Source organism: Saccopteryx leptura, chromosome 2, assembly GCF_036850995.1.
Source record: "Saccopteryx leptura isolate mSacLep1 chromosome 2, mSacLep1_pri_phased_curated, whole genome shotgun sequence".
In the NCBI taxonomy this organism is placed as follows: domain Eukaryota; kingdom Metazoa; phylum Chordata; class Mammalia; order Chiroptera; family Emballonuridae; genus Saccopteryx; species Saccopteryx leptura.
The window spans coordinates 214,387,810-214,403,866 of record NC_089504.1 but is presented as its reverse complement, the minus strand read 5'-3'; the positions used below and the strand labels follow the sequence as shown (position 1 = coordinate 214,403,866).

General features: G+C 50.3%; 1 protein-coding gene across 18 annotated transcripts in view; it reads left to right on the top strand.

The window, feature by feature from the left end:
* Nucleotides 1–16,057, top strand: part of PCBP3 (poly(rC) binding protein 3) — a 294,334-nt gene that overhangs the window by 276,985 nt on the left and 1,292 nt on the right. For 12 of the 18 annotated variants that reach the window (XM_066369986.1, XM_066369981.1, XM_066369983.1 and 9 more), the window contains 4 exons: nucleotides 7,525–7,603; nucleotides 8,284–8,343; nucleotides 11,549–11,601; nucleotides 15,422–15,591. In XM_066369986.1, coding sequence (XP_066226083.1) covers nucleotides 7,525–7,603; nucleotides 8,284–8,343; nucleotides 11,549–11,601; nucleotides 15,422–15,591 — 362 coding nt within the window. The remainder of the gene's footprint in view (nucleotides 1–7,524; nucleotides 7,604–8,283; nucleotides 8,344–11,548; nucleotides 11,602–15,421; nucleotides 15,592–16,057) is intronic. The other 6 variants (XM_066369980.1, XM_066369994.1, XM_066369992.1 and 3 more) reach the window with 3 other exon arrangements.

Sequence of the window (16,057 nt, the reverse complement as noted above, 5' to 3'; positions counted from 1 at the left end):
ACGTTAATGTGATCATACCAGGAAGAAATTATTTTCTTTTGAAAGAAATTCGTCAACTTCAAACACCCCCTCATGTGCGATCTTTATTTCTAGTTTTCAATTTTCACGTCACTCCTATACTTAATATCCCCTCATTTAAAGAGGTTGCTGAATGCAAGCAACAACAAAAGTAACATGCTAGAGGCGACAAAGCACTAGCCAGCTCTGCTTCCTGACCTGAACCTTGCAGCATGACGTAGCTGTCAGGATGACCATCCAATTGCACACACAAGGAAGTGCAAGTTTCTAGTGGCCACCTGCCCAGAGCTGAGGAGTCAGTGAATGGAGGGGCGGGCTCACTCCCAATGCCACTTGATTTTAGCAGAGGCTGGTAAGTAATTGGGAGTAATATGGGCACCACTATCTGCCAGGAGGCTTGTCCTTTAGAAAGTAAATATGGGGAAACTGTGGCAACACATGAGTTATAATTGAAGTAAAGCAATCAGTGGAAGGACGCACAATTACACCTTCCCAGGGACTGCTGGGCTACACATTTCACTGTGGACACTTGAAGATTCTTGTGAACGTAGGCTTTCCTGTTCCACTTCCTCAGTGTCTCTGTGGAAGGTGGCACTGAGGGTGTCCCTCGATTTCATAGTAAACATGTGGAAAATTTAACCAGCACTGCTCTCCATGGCCACCAGCTGATGGCCACACACCAGTCTCTGCTCTTTCCAGATTGAGTAACTCCAAGTTGTAGAGAGATGCCCATGGCCCACCTACTATCAGATCAAGGCCACTACAGTTATCCTCATAAAAGTGGAGGTCTGGATAACTGTCATCATAGTTGGCTTGAGCTAAACCTTCCTTTCTTTGTCCCCTTTTCCTGGGGTTGAGAGGGCTCAGCACCCTCTCCTACTGAGCCACTCAGTGGCAGGGCTCTGGGCAGACCATTCCTCCCAGCTTGCTTCTTCTCATCACCAAGACTTCTATGTGTCCTGTTTTCACATGAAAAGTCTGGGGAACACCAATAACAAAGAATGAGCAAGAAGAACATATATTTCAATTGGAGACCCAAGAAGAGATAACAGATGGAGAGGGAGATCCATAAGCAAGAAGAACATGTATTTCAATTGGTGACCCAAGAAGAGATAACAGATAGAGAGAGGGAGATCCTAAGAGATATAAGCCATAAGAAATTTTCAGAGTTAATAAAAGGAACCAATTCTTGCATTCAGGAATCCAACAAATCCCAAATAAGAGAAACAAAAAAAAATTCATTTTAGACAAATCAAACAAAGCAAAACCACACAGCACCAAACACCAAAAGGAAATTTTTAAAGTAATTAGACAAAAAAGAATATTACAAAGAACAAGAGTGACTAGCAACAGTAGAAGCCAGAAGATGATGGCATAATAAAGCAAGTCACTGTCTACCTAAAATTCTATCTAAAGAGCATCTTCCAAGGACCTCAATATAAACATTTCAGACAAACAGCTGTGACCAACAGACTTCTCATGGAAGCTTTTCTGGAGAAGGGAAGTGATTCTAGAAGGAAGACTAGAAAGACAAGGAGGAGTATGAGCAGACAGCTACTGTTTCTTTCATTAATACAACCACAAACCATACAAAGAATATTGATGATTTCTACAACACTAAAATTTAAACATTTGGGTAAATGAAAACACACTTTGTAAAATCAGTGTTAATGCTGTCTAATTTGTGGGATTAACATAACAGATCTAAATGGACAGAAATAGAATACATAAGACTAGGATAAGTTGAGGCTAATTAACACATCCTGTAGGTAGGTCACTATCATCAGGAAGAGGGTAGAGGTGTTGAATTTAGGTTTTAAATGTGCATGTTAATAATAGTTTTAAAGTGACCAACAATAGAAAAAGTTCATTTATATAAACTCCATAAAAGTACAGAGAAGAAAGTCATGAAGGAAAAAATTATTAATCATTACAAAAGAAGAAAAGTAATAAAAAAAAGAAAGCCCTAGAAAATCAGGGCAATTAGAAATACAAAAAAACTATGGCAGAAATTAGTCTATATGGATAATTATAATCATAGTACAAGACTTTTTAGTAAAATCAAAAGCAGTCAGACATTTAAAAAATCTACCTTTATTTCTTTTCAAAGAGACGCAGACACACCTAAAGAATAATAACCCAGAGAAACTGAAAGACTAGAAAAAACTATTCTAGGAAAATATCACCCACAAGACCTTGAGGCAAATTCATAATTTAGTCATTACATGTTGATAAAAGGTTCAGTTCTCTAGAAGATATAACAATTCAAAATTTATATGCACCTAAAACATAGTTTCAACATATATAAAGAAAAAAATGACAAACCATGAAGAGTGTTTGACAGCCATTGTATTGGGACCTTAACATAGCTCTCTTTCAATAAAGGTCAAGTAGACAAGAATAAAAAGGATATTAACAGTGCAGTCAGTGAGACTGATATAACTGACACATTGAACACTGCACCCAACATAACTGTAGAATTCATGAAAACATTTACAAAATTTTATCACATTCTAGACCAGGGGTCTCAAACTCAACTCAGCATGTGGGCCGCAGAGCAAGATTACAGCCGTTCGGCGGGCCGCACTAGGTCTACAAAAGGCAACTGTTACGCAACACTTTTCAGTGTCACAAAACGACCAGAAACTGTAGTTCGTAGATTAGTCTGTGGGCCGCACAAAATTGTTCGGCAGGCCGCATGCGGCCCGCAGGCCGCGAGTTTGAGACCTCTGTTCTAGACCATAAAGAAGACTCATCTCTCAGAAATTGTAATCATATAGACCACAAAACAGTTAAGTTGGAAACAATAATTAAAAGATTACTTTAAAACAACTTTTCTTTATTGAAAGTTAAAGAAGACCAAAATACCAGAATAAATGGAGACATATCATATTCATGAATAAGAATACTAAGTGTCTTAATTATGTTCATTCTTCCTAAATTGAGATACAAAATGCAATACAATTGCAATCAAAATTGTGACCAGCTGTTTAAAATTTTTATATGAAAGAGCCAAGAATCACCAATATACACTGCTCACAAAAATTAAGGGATATTTTATAGCTTCATATTCATTTTGAAATTTTCCCTAATTTTTCTGAGCATATATTTGTAAAGAGACTATATGATAGGGAGATTTGTCCTAGTGACTAGAAGACCTACAATAGGGCGGTCCTAACTGAGACAGTGTAATTTGGGTGCAAGGTGAGAATGCAGGCAAGTGGATCTGACCAAAGAGCATGGATCTGGATGAGGGAGCCTGGTCTGTGACAGAGATACCAGGACAGCTGGTCATCCACATGGGAAAATAGTTTACAATATAAACAAAGAAACCACTCCTATGTATGAAATACTTCAACGCAAGAGAAATACTTAGCACTTTTAGAAGACAATATAGTAGAATATCTTTCTGTACACAGGTCAGGGAAACATTTCTTAAAACATAAACCATAAAGAAAATATTAACTACTTTGACTACAATAAATTTTAAAATTCTGTCTCTAAAGAAACCATAAGGAGAGTGGTGAAAAGATCTTTTCAGCAGATAAAACTGAAATAAGATTAGTATCTGAAATACATAAAGAGTTCTTGTAAATCACCAAAAATCAACCCAATAGAAAAATGGACAAAAGACGCAAGCATTTTACAGGAAGGAGACGTGAATGCATGTCCAACCACTATGGTGGTGTATGTGCTGCCATGAGGCCGTTGCATGGTACATTTTGTGATAACACATTATTTATGGATACTTAAGTTTTAATAATGGTCTGTGTTTAGTATTTGTCTGTGTTTTTATATTCTGACACAATGTTAAGTGGAAATAGCAAGCCACAGAGAAAGATCTAGAATATGAATCCTCTGCTGTTCCCTCGCTCCCTCTTTCCTTCCTTGCCTCTTGATTTATAGGCACTGGTGGGAACTGAAAGTCTGATTATTTTTTTATGAAAGAAAGAACAAAATGTAGGAATTTTTCATAGCACCTTGTCCTGCTCTTTCCTTTAAAAAAATGTTGAAATTGAGTCCCAAAAAGGTGAAGTTCTTAACTAATTTGGGGCAGAGCTAAGATGAGAGAAGCTAGTTGATGTCCTTGGGTCAGTCCGCTTGCTGGGGGTGTTAATCTAGGCTCCACAGTGCTGGTGCCGTGCTTCCTCAAGATGTCACTTTATCCTCATGGGTGAGTAAGGACGGGGACTTATTATGTTGGTGTGGCCATTGTTTTATAAAAAAACAGCAAGTGTGTTGCAGTGGGAATTGCTGAACTTCGGGGAATCAGACCCCTGGGTGTGAATGGGGCTGTGCCTGTATCACACACAGCCAGTAGCTCTTGAGCGAAGCTTGCTTGATGCGCCTCCTCCGTTTACCTGCCGAGGAGGCAAGGGAGAGACCTGGGGGCTTCCATGGCTGGAGCCTGTTCTCATAGCAGGTGCGAAAGCTCCTGGTAGTTTCCATGACTGTTCACCCAGCTAACCTGGACAGTACTTCACAGCTTGCCATTTACACGTGGGTTTACTGATGGGGAGGGTGGCCCACGGACACTGGCTGGGCCTGTCTCAACAGAGCTGTCAGGGTTGCAGCTGACTCAGGCAGGTTCTCCTGCCTCCAGAACCCCGTTCTCCTCTGATGTTTATATTGTAAACTATTTTCCCATGTGGATGCACAGCTGTGCACTCTTGGGATGCAGGGACAGATAGGAGAGGGCCTACCTTCATGGGAGCTTGGTAGCCTAGCCATCAGACACATGAGCAGGTGACAGAGTGAGATAGCAGAACAGAAGCAGAGAGCAGCCTGTTGGGACTTTTCAGGCTCCCCACTGGCCCCGTCCCCCTGGGAGAAGGACTGGAGCCCTCCGGGGGCAGGTCACACTAGGCCACTCTGCTGTGTGAGCACCGCATTGGCATGGACATCCCAGTGCTGGTCAGAGCCCAAAGCATGCCCAGTCCTTGGTGACTAACTGCACTGAGCCAGACTGGACTGGCCTGCGCTCTACAACTTCATGTTCGTTGTCTCCAGAAGTAGGGTTTCCTTTGGACCCTGGGAACTTGTAGTTACCTCTTTGTGAGGAAAACTTAGTACTAACTTGAACTCTTCTGTGTGGGTGGATTCAGAGCACAGCTCCCCACCAAATGCCCTGATGGCTCCATGTGGCTTATACAGAGACCACCGCTGCCCCAAGCCCCAAGTAGGAGGTGGAGTTTGTGGGATCAAGTTGGTGCAGTTCAATCCCCAGGAGACTTAGTTGATGCATTTCAGTCTCCAGGAGGCTGAGGATGGTTTTGTGCACTCCTTAGCCCTCACAACCCAGGATGCCTTTGGGTATTTGTTGTCTGACCTTCTACAAGGCTCTTTGATGTTCCTGAGAAGAGGAGCCTTTGCTAGGCTGCCCACCTATGCAGCAGGGTCTCAGATGCCTGCAGGCCCCTTTTCTATAGGGTCCCTTGGCCTCTCAAGCATCTCACCCAAAGTACAGGGCGTGCAGCCACATCTCACCACTTGGTCTGTGGTAGTGTCTCCCGGCATGCTCTTCTAGCACCTTTCTCAGGAGCTCTAATGCCCATCTACGCAGATCAGACTGTGCCTAGTGAAGTTAGGTCAAGGGGCATATGTGCTGGGCAGCAGGTGACCATCAGACCCTAGCCCCTGCTGTGGCCTTGACCAACACCTCCCATCAGGGACTCTTAGAGCTGAATATGACCCTAGGTTACCAAGTCCCCTAACCTCTCCTCAGGACCCCAACACAATAACTGTGCATAGAGTGGCCCCGTGGAACCTGGGATGTGGCCGCCTGTCCCTGAGCAGGCCCATCCAAGTGCTGCAGGTCAGGGAGCACCCCAGGAGACAGGGAGACACCTAGGAGGAGGACAGGCTGCTTTTCAGATGGAGGAAGAAGCTGGACAGTTCTGTACTGGAAATGCTACAGGAGCAGCCTAGGAAAATGGACCACCCGCATCCCAGCATCTCACACAGCCAATGTTCTACCTCAAAGGTGTGACCAGAAGGCCACAGGCTGGTTGTGGCCTGGCTTCAGGCAGCAGCTGGGGACTACACTCCTCTGCCTGAGACCCTGATTTATGGAAGCAGGAGGTGGCCAGACTGACAGTCCAGCACATCACAAACCCCTGTCCCCGCAGGCTGCCCCCAGAGGGCTTGCAGATGAAGACGGGACAGGAGGTTCTGGAAGAGGGGCCATCTGGGGTCAGCATGACCCTCCATGCACTAGGAAGGGGCGTTTGGCCTTTCTCTGAACATTAGCTAACTTGTTAGAAGAGCATGCCCGGCTCTCGGAGACCAGCGTCAAATCTTCTCATCGATGGCCCTAGGGGCTGGTCTGTGAAGGTGCCGGGGAGTCAGAAACCCAAATACCCAGTTGCTGACTCCTTGAGACATTTTTTGGAGCTCCAGGAGTCCAGATCCTGCAATATGGGACAAGTGTGGGTGTTTAGATACTCGTGTCACTTGGGGACACCAGCTCTGCTCGCTGAGGGCCCCCACCCACTGGCCTCTGGGGGTTTTGCAGAGGTCCTTGTTCTGTCTCCGAATGAGTCCAGGATTGGCTCTGGAAGCTGTGCTGGGAGCATCAGGGCTGGTCTTTCTGCTGGGAAAGGACTGGGCATGAGGACATTTCCCAGAATGCACCGCCCATCCTTCAAGGCCGCGGGAGGCCTGGACGCTGTGGCCCAGCCAGGCCTAGGGACATCCAGCCCCAGCATCTCTGAAGGGTGAGAGGGTCCTGAGCACGCAGCCACTGCCTATGGTCCCACATGTGGCCAAGTCTTATGTTTACCTTTGTCTTTTGTTATGTTTAGTTTTTTTTTAGAAATGAAACTCAGATAAAATAACTAAAGAAACTGCATTTCAAAACCCCTACTCCAAAATCTAGTGGCTGAGGACAGAGGACAAGGGGATATCAGACACAGTGGGCACAGATGCAGGGAGGACCCTGGGCGCTCTGACACATGCCCAACACAGAGCCTTCCAGCACTACATCTTATACTCTTGCAGGTAACAGGAGGCAGAGTGTGAGGCAGGGCTGGCCTCAGGAGTGACCCAGGCCCAGGACAGGGCTGGGGCAGGGCAGGCTGCAGAAGGGAACATCATATAGGTTCCCCACAGATGCATGAGAGCACTGGGTGACAGCATAACTGACAGCATTAGAGGCCCAGCTGGTCCTGTTCTGTGGCTCTCGACCCTCCCTGAGAAGCCCAGTGGCTGAGCAGCCTCCCCACTGGTGTGAGGGGTACTTGTCCCCCCAGGCTGTGTGCTTGGGGAAGTCTGTCTGGTTCAGCCGGAGCTGCCAGGGAGCCAAGGAGAGGAAAGCTCAGCACACCCGCCGACAAACAGCTCATTGGTTTTCCCAGGCCAAGTCCTTGAGTTCTGAGTCTGCCATGTGTCCGCATGGCCCCTCTTTATATCTATTTGTACAAAGTTCTGTTACTGCCTTTTTAATTTGGTGTGACTTGTACTCGATGACAATAACCTTCTTAGCTCTCATGTCCCTCCTACCCCCAGCAGTTGACCAAGCTCCACCAGTTGGCCATGCAGCAAACCCCCTTTCCTCCCCTCGGACAGACCAACCCCGCTTTCCCCGGTACGTACCCAGCTGCCCTTTCTGACCTCCTCTCTTCTCACCTGGGGACTTTTCTCTTTCTGAACTGTCTTTATTCAGGGCAGTGAGCAAGCAGGTACAGTTCTAGTTGTGAATGCCAAGGATGCATTAACATATGTCAGTGTGCACGTTGCTGAGGGCCAGATGGAAGGCCTGTCTGTGTCCCCCGAGGTGGGTGAGTCACCTCACAGCTGGCTATCTTGTGAAGGGACATCTGCCCCCTCAAGGGTCTGGGCCTGTTCTCTGCTGCCCACAGGCAACTTGGGGGCCCTTACTGCTGAACACATTCATCTGACCAGCTCTGGAGCCTGTTCTCTCTGGGAACCAGAGCTCAGACAATTATGTGGGAACACTCTTCTGCTGAAGGCCAGGTCACATCCCAGGAGTGACACCCACCCAAGATGGCACCTTTCCCTGCCCCTGGGAAAACCAAGATAAGCCACTTCCCAGCAGAGGCCACAGCTGTCTTCAGCTCCCTCTGGGCACAGGAGTAGGGGTGGATCCCTCCGATGACACACAGAGCATCGTCTTGGCGGCTGTGGCCAGTGAGAGCCAGACACACTGGTCTGCTGTGCGCTAGATTTTGAGCTTCCCTAGTTGAAGTGACCTTGCTTATCTCCTTGAGGGCAAAACATTAAATCTGTTTCTTCTTTGCTCTCCAGGAGAAAAGCTGCCTTTACACTCCTCCGAAGAAGCTCAAAATCTGATGGGCCCATCATCAGGTAAAACAAAGTGCTCTAGTGGAGAGTGGAGGCCTGGGCTCCAGGGCACGGCCTGGGGAGGACGGGGCGGCCAGGCTCCTCGGCACACGGAGACTTACCGGGGTGCCCTCACCAGATTCACATCCACTGCTCCCAGCTTCTGCTTTGGTCACTGCTGGGAGCGTTGTGGTGGGTCACGGGCTTCAACAGTGCTCAGAGCACAGCTGCCAGTCATCCAAAGTTTCTGAACATGGCAGAGTCACTGTCTGTGTTGTCATTTATTCTCCTAGTGGCACAGCATGGGGGGGGGGGGGGCTACAGTACGAACTTTTCCATGATGTGCGCCTTCCCAAAATGTATTTCCTAGGAGGCAGGAGCGCAACCTCATGGATAAGAGCACTCTGGGCACCCTTTCTGATTCGACTTGAAATGGCTCTGTGACACCACAGGGCAGGGCGGAGATTTGTAGATCCCATTAACCAGGGCGGGAGGGATGGGCCAATGGAAACCTGACATAGCAGGTTTCCCATGGGGGGGTACCACCCACTCTCCCATCCCCGTTGAAATCCTGGATCAGAGTGGAAGACCAAGTGTCCAGCTAAAAGGAGATGCGGGAGGAGTGTTTCCAGCATTGCTGGCTGTCACCCCCTTGGTGTGTTCTGGGCCCCAGGATGCAGCTGAGACTGGAGGAAGCCTCCAAGACGTCCCCACAGGCTGCGCACCCTGGGGCTCGTGGTATCTCAAAGCTGAGATACTGGCCCTGACGTTCCAGGGGCTGGCAATGGGTTCTATCTTGGTGCAGCCTTTATTTAAGTTAATGCAGAATTTAATGAATGAAAATTAGAAAAAAGCATTTATAGAATGTTTTGTTTATGGAAGTGGATACGAACCCTAAAAAACTTGATATCTGGGTGATATATGTGTGTCTGTAGAGTCCTCAGCGACTATAACATGATTTCCTATCATTTCTGGTGAAGGGCTCCTGGAGGTGGCCTGGGAACCCTGAGGGCCTGGCTCACCCAGGGCACTCAGCCCCCACCTTTCCGCTCTGGCCTTACACCTTCCCTGGTGTGCCCTCCCCACAGCCGCTGGGCTTCAGGGACAGGGACTCACTCCTCCCTGTGACGATCTCCCCCTGATGGCCCTGTGGGACCCGAAGCTCGTGCTCTCATCATGATGCACACATTTACATGGACTCATATGGGTGTCCCCCATCGCAGCAGACCACACAGGCCAGTCATGAGGAGAAGCACTGGCTCGTCTGACAGGATCCTGAAGGCTGATGTCAGCACTGCTTCCCAGGCAGGCTCAGTTGTGTAGGGGAAGCATTGTTTCTGCTCCAGAGCCGGCCTGTCGTCATCTCAGGAGAGAGGCACTAACCCTGGCCACAGAGCCCTGACACACAGGAATACGAGTTTTAAACATGTGTCTTCACATTATTAGTTCAATTTTACTTTCTTCTTGAAAAGAAATGGGATACCTTCTTCTTCTCGATCAAAATATACCGAGCTGAACAAACATGGCTAATGACTTTACATCCATCCTAAGCCGGGCTGTGAGCCGTTCCCGTGTGGGACTCAGACAGACTGGGCAAATCTTTTACATGACATTTTAAGTGTCACTATTTATAGAACACATAGAGATGCTTGAACAACCCAATAATTATATTGAAAGTACCTTTATTAAAAGGAGATAAAGAATAGAAACTCTAGGTTTAGCTTTGCAAAAGAAAAGTAACAGATGATTCAGGACAAATCGGTTCATGCCAACTGAGTCTTCATGCTCGACAGGCCCCAGGACAGTCCTGCCCTCACAGGGTCACTCACAGCAGTGAAACAGCTGGCCACAGTGCATCTGGCTTTGGGTACACAATTGCCGCGGAGGAAGAAGCAGGAAGAGGGGTGGGGCTGTAGGAGGTGAGAGTGGGCACAGGTCAGCCCCTGGTCCGGGTCGGGGAGCGTGGAGGGAGGCTGGGGGCACGGGGAAGAAGCTGGGACCTTTGGCAAGTTTTGAGTCTTGAAGGCATCTGACCTGTGTTTCGTTGGGACCTCTCTGGGGTTGAATGGAGATTAGACTGAGAGACAAGGGCACCAGAAGGGGTCAGTGTGGGGTGAAAGAGGGCTCAGGTTCCAGAATATTCTGAAGGTACATGAGCCCAGTCTGTGTAGTTAGCTGTGGGTGAAGAGAATGGGTGGAGCCAAGGGGCTTCAGGGTCTGGGCTGAGCAGTAGGTCCCGAGATGCCGGGCCCATGTTGGGCCCGGGTATGGGAGAAGAGCAGGGTCTCAGCTGTGGCTTTGGGTCTGAGACACCTCCTGAGAAGGAGATAGAAGTGCTGGATACAAGAAACCAGTCCACCTTGGGCCTTGGTCCCCACAGGTTCTCTTGCCAGAGTCCCCCTGTGCCTTTTGCTGTCACTCTTTACAAAGCAAGAGTCGCTCTTGTCCTGAACTCTGAAAAGCTGTCTTGATTTGGCAAGCCCTAAGCTGAGGTGTGTCAAGATAAGATTGGGGTTTAGTGACAAATTAGGCTGTGTCTTCAGGTCCAACATGGACACCCATGCGGAAATGCAGCCTTTCAGCGAGCAGCCCGGCGGTCTAGTTTTGAATCAATGAAGTAGCAGGTTGGGAGAGCTGCGTGCTGGGCCTGGGCCACTGGGCTTGGGCCGTCGGGCCTGGAAGTAGGCCCTGCACTCCTTTGGGGAGTGTAGGGTCAGAGGACAATGAGAGACAGCGGACACCACAGCAGGGTTGGTGGCCAGCAGAGGGGGCTGAGTGTTTTTTGTCTGAGAGAAGGAGGAGCAGAGGGGACAGAGAACTTGTGGAGGACAAGCCCAGGGCCAAAGGGTTGCACCCTGGGCACACCGTGGAGTCGCCAAGACGTAGCTACACCCCAAGGCCTGCGTAGCATGGTGCTTCCTGTGTGTCTGTGAAGGGCTTCAAGAGATGTCCCTCCACATGGCAGAGGAGGGACATCTGATGTGCTCAAATGAGAAAAAGTAAAACATCGTTCTGCTGGGGGTTTTCTTCCTTGTTTTGAGAGATGCTGGGACTCGGGAGTTGCATTGCAGTTGAGCAAAGAGATCACAGGGCCCTTGGCCTCCAACTGTACTGACCCTATCCCTCAGGCCAGCCCCTGCCTGTGTGGGCCAAGCATGGACTGGGCACTGGGTGCTATATGAGTAGCCTTTTTCCAGCCTAACTGTGTACCTACCTTTGGTATGCCCAGGTCTGGATGCCAGCCCCCCGGCCAGCACTCACGAGCTCACCATTCCCAATGATGTGAGTATGCCCAAGCCCCTTTGACCCCACCACATGACCTCTCCCTTCCTTCCCACGTTGAGCAGTTTAATGCCCATAAAGGCCCTTAGATACCAGATAAGAAAGGAGCAAACGGGGCCTCAGAGCTTACTCAGAATTCAGATGCCAGAGCAGGCTGGGGAGCTCAGGGCCCCGCTGACACCATGTGGAGGCACTACCCTGGTTCAAGGTTGGCCCTTTGTGAATGGTAACCAAGGGAGGTTCTGGCGTGGCCTGTTTCATGCTCCCTGGGTCTCTGGAGGGTCCGGGCTCCTCTGTGAGTGTGCAGGATGTGGGATGTCCCAGGTTTGTCTGGATTCCAGGATTTGGTGCCCACCGTCTATCCTGCCTGGACGCAGCTGAGGAGGTGGCTTTTCAAGCTCCCTTCACATCAGTGCCCCCGGCATCATCCTCTGAACCCTTGGATCATACTCAGAATGTTGACTCGGATCCCCAACCCAAGACACCAGGATCTTGGCCATGTGTCCTGGCGGGGCAGCTTCCCCGAGCAACACAGAGAAGCTGCCTCGTGGGAGACATGGCTTTCTTGCACTGGAACTGCAGCCTTCAGTAGCCTTCACTGTGTTGTCCCTCACACCAGCCCTGCAGGAGATCCTCTCTCTTCCCTTAAGAGGACGAACCACAGGAAGCCCAGTTGTGTGAGCTCGGGCTGGCCCACCCTTTGTGCGGAGGAGACAGGCACTGGGGCACTTGGACAAGAGGGCCTGCTGGAAGAGATGGCTGCAGGCAGCGGCAGGCCCCGCTCCTGCACGGCTGATGTGGCCCTGCCTCCTCAGATGGAGGTGGTTTCTGCTTTCAAGGGCTGCGACATGTCCTCCCACTGTGGGTAGTCCTCAGGCAGCAGCTCCGGGGCTCTTCATCTGCACAATACACGCAATCACCTCTCTGCTGTGGGCTCTCTGCTTGTAGCCTTTTCTTAAACCACCATTTCACCAACACCAGGTATCCTACTCTGATCTGGGCTTTTGTTTTAAAACCAAAATGAACCTAAAAAGCAAGGGGATAGAGCTAGTGTGTTTGTTTCCTGGGTCCCCTTCCAGAGCAGGGCTGCCACTCTCCTACTGGAGGAGCCCCTCAGAAGGAGGGCACCTCTGGGACCTGTGTGCCCTGCCAAACACACTCCTTGACCCTTCCTGGCAAAGGATCTTATGCAGGGGACGTGCGCCCCAGGGCAGCCTGCCACCTTGGAGAGAAGGAAGTAGAACGAGTGTCTGTTGGGACAATTACCTGTCATCTTGTCCATTTCTGTCTCTTGATCAAAGTTAGAATAAAGGGAAGTTGTGCTGACACCTACATGTCACCACAACTTACCTGCACAAAGGAACTCTGGGCAGCGAGATGAACATAATGACCAAATGACGCACAGGGTCCACAACACGGCCAGCCCGCCCTTGTGGTCACAGGAACCAGGCTGGGTCTGGGCCGAAGCATGCGTGGAGCTGCCCCCAGCAGCTGCTAGCTTTGGGCTCCATCTCTGACAGTCAGCACGGTGCCCTCACCACCTGTTGCACAGCTTGCCTCACCCAGGTTGTTCCTGTGGCAGCCCCATGCTTGGGCCCTTTCTGCTTGAACAGAGACTCACACAGGTAGCGGCAGGAGATGTGGCAGGGCAGGTGTGCCCCGTGGTGCCTGTGGGGTTTGACTTGAAAAGCTGGTTGGAAGGGGGTTGTGTTATTTGAGAGTACTTCTGTAGTCTTTCTTTAAATGTCCAATGGAGACACAAAGGCTTAGAGGAGAGCTGGTCTCTGGACTGAATGTCCAATGGGCCAGACAGCCAGAGAGGCCACGTGAAAGAGCAGCCTTGTTTTGCAGGGCTGGACTAGCATGCCTTCTGCCAAAAGAGCCAGGGCAGAGCTGGAGCTGCCTGTTCATATTAGAGAGTCCTGTGACTTGTCACATCCCCCTCTAGCTACTTAGCAGAGCCTGTGCTCAGCCCAGTCTGTGTGGGGGCCACACCGGCAGCTGTGATTTCTCATTAACACTTGGGATGCACAGTTTTATCTGGAAGAGAGATGTTCTCTGTCAGCAGTGGATGGGTGGGGGAACAGCTCAGGGGCCCGTGGGTATGAAGTCTCAGGGAAGGGGGATGCCTGAGGCCAGGGAAGAAGAGAGAGTGGGTGTGAGAATGGTTTCAACAAGAAAATGGGGGGGGGGCAAATGTGCTTGAGAATGTAGGAGCGCATGCCAGGGAAACCTTCCCAGATGGCTCTCGGGAGCAGGCTGTACACAGGCGTTCAGCACGGTTGGGCTGGGCAGGGCCCCCACTCTGCAGGGCAGAGGTTCTGGAAGGGAAAGTGGGCTGTCAGACATTCAGTTTGTAGTGGCTGAAGAAGGTGTGAGGACAGAGAGCGACAGTGGGAGGACATACCAAGTCAGAGCGGGGAAGAGCAGGTGGGCCCTCCTGAGCGATGGCATCTTCGGGCAACTCAGCTAGTCCCTCATTCTTCCTCTAGTGCTGCTGCTGCCCCTGTGGCCTGTCCCAGTTGGCTTGCCAGTCACCTGCCTGGACTGGCCCTAGTCAGAGCGGAGCCCTTAGGTCTCTCAGCCAGCGGGAGGTGCCAAGGAAGAGTGAGTCCAGGGTCTCAGGCTAGTGACTGTGGAAGTCCCTCTCCCTGACCTCGGGGCCGGGCACAGAGGGGTGCAGGACAAAGCTGCTGAGATGTGGGTGGAGTTTGGGGGGACTTGGGCAGGAGGTAGAGGAAGCCAAGCAGCTTGGGGACAGAGGTTTGGACATTTGGGCAGATTTTGTTAAGGTCTAGTGAGGGAGCTGGTCGAACCTAGGAGAGGAGCCGAGAAGGCCTTACAGACTGAGATGCTGTGAGTCTCCTCAGGGACAAGAGCGAGCTGAGATGCACCTGTGCCCTGGGGAGCTGCTGTCCTCGTGCTTCATTTGGAAATGGATTTCCTCCAGTCCAGCCCCAAGCCCTGCACCTACCACCTTGTGGACATACAACTGATGTCATCACAAACGCTGACACCCTTGCCCAGGCTGCCATGTGAATGGTGGACAGGAAACCCAACAGCACAGATGCCACTTGTCCAGCCTCTTTTTTCTGTGTTCATGCTTAGAACTCTCATCCATGGCCCCATGTGAATGAAGAGACTCAGTCCTATCCATGGACTCCAACCCCCATGCACAGCAAGATGGGTTGGGAGGGGCCTCAGGGCTGGTCCTGACCTCAAGCTGCAGTCTGGCCCCACACATGGTGGTCCTGTGTCCCAAGGAGGCCCTGGCTCTTGTCTCTCTGGCTGCTTCATTCTTGATGACCGTCTACTCCTTCAGATGGCTGTGTACATTCTTAAGCAGAGGTCATAGGATGGGAAGGAAAGGGAACATCTGTTGTGTCCTCAGAATTTCATGCAAGTTTACCAAAATACAGGATTTAGGCAGCAGCAAGCTTTACTCTGGCTTCAAACAAACATCCCACCACCCTGAGAACCCAGCCAAGAAGGAACCAACATGGCCTTGGCCTTGGCGCTGATACGGGGTCTCTGGGCTCCACATCTGCCAGGACCCTGAAGGACACTGGGCAAGTGACTCACCAATCTCCTGCTTTTTTGGGACAGCTTGCAGAGAGGGCACCACTGGAACCCTGGTGTCAACAGCTCTTACCCCTCCCTCAGGGAGGCAGTGCCTCTTTCTTCCAGAGGCAAGGAGTTGGTGGCCTGCGGTGGAGACCAAGGCTGGCCCATTCTCAAAAGCTTCCCCCAGGGCTCTGCGCACTATGCTTAGGGCTGCTGTGGGCTCTTCTCTAAGAAATTCCTTCATTCTTTTTTCTAGCTAATAGGCTGTATAATTGGACGCCAAGGGACCAAAATCAATGAAATTCGACAGATGTCTGGAGCTCAGATCAAAATCGCCAATGCCACAGAAGGGTCATCAGAGCGCCAGATCACCATCACAGGGACCCCAGCCAACATCAGCCTTGCCCAGTACCTCATCAATGCCAGGTGAGTACTGGTCAAGGGGCAGGACACTCAGACTGGCTGGCTGTGGGTGTGGAGTGTCTCCTCAGGGCTTCTCTTCCCTGACTGGGCCTGGGCATGGGAAGTGCTGGAGAAAGTCTCCACACAGGCGTGGGGACTTTCCCACTTGGCCTTTTACCCTAAAGGTTCTTTGCTGAGGGGCTGGGTGGTTAGAGGCGAGGGTATTTGCAAGAAGGCTGTGGCTGTACCATTCAGGGCCTGGGCCAGCCACACACCTGGGTTAATTGAGATTTAGCATTAGGGGTTCTGTAGTTTCAGAGAAATGTTAATAAATCATTCTGCTCTCATGTGTTGTGTGGTTGCAAAGACCCCCAATGCAGACACTTTTAGACTCATGCCCGAGGGAGTTGTGTGAGGGTTCAAGGTCATGCCACGGGGGAGGGGAGGTCCTGCGGCCCGGCCAGGGCACATGTCAGGAGCCCAGAGCAAT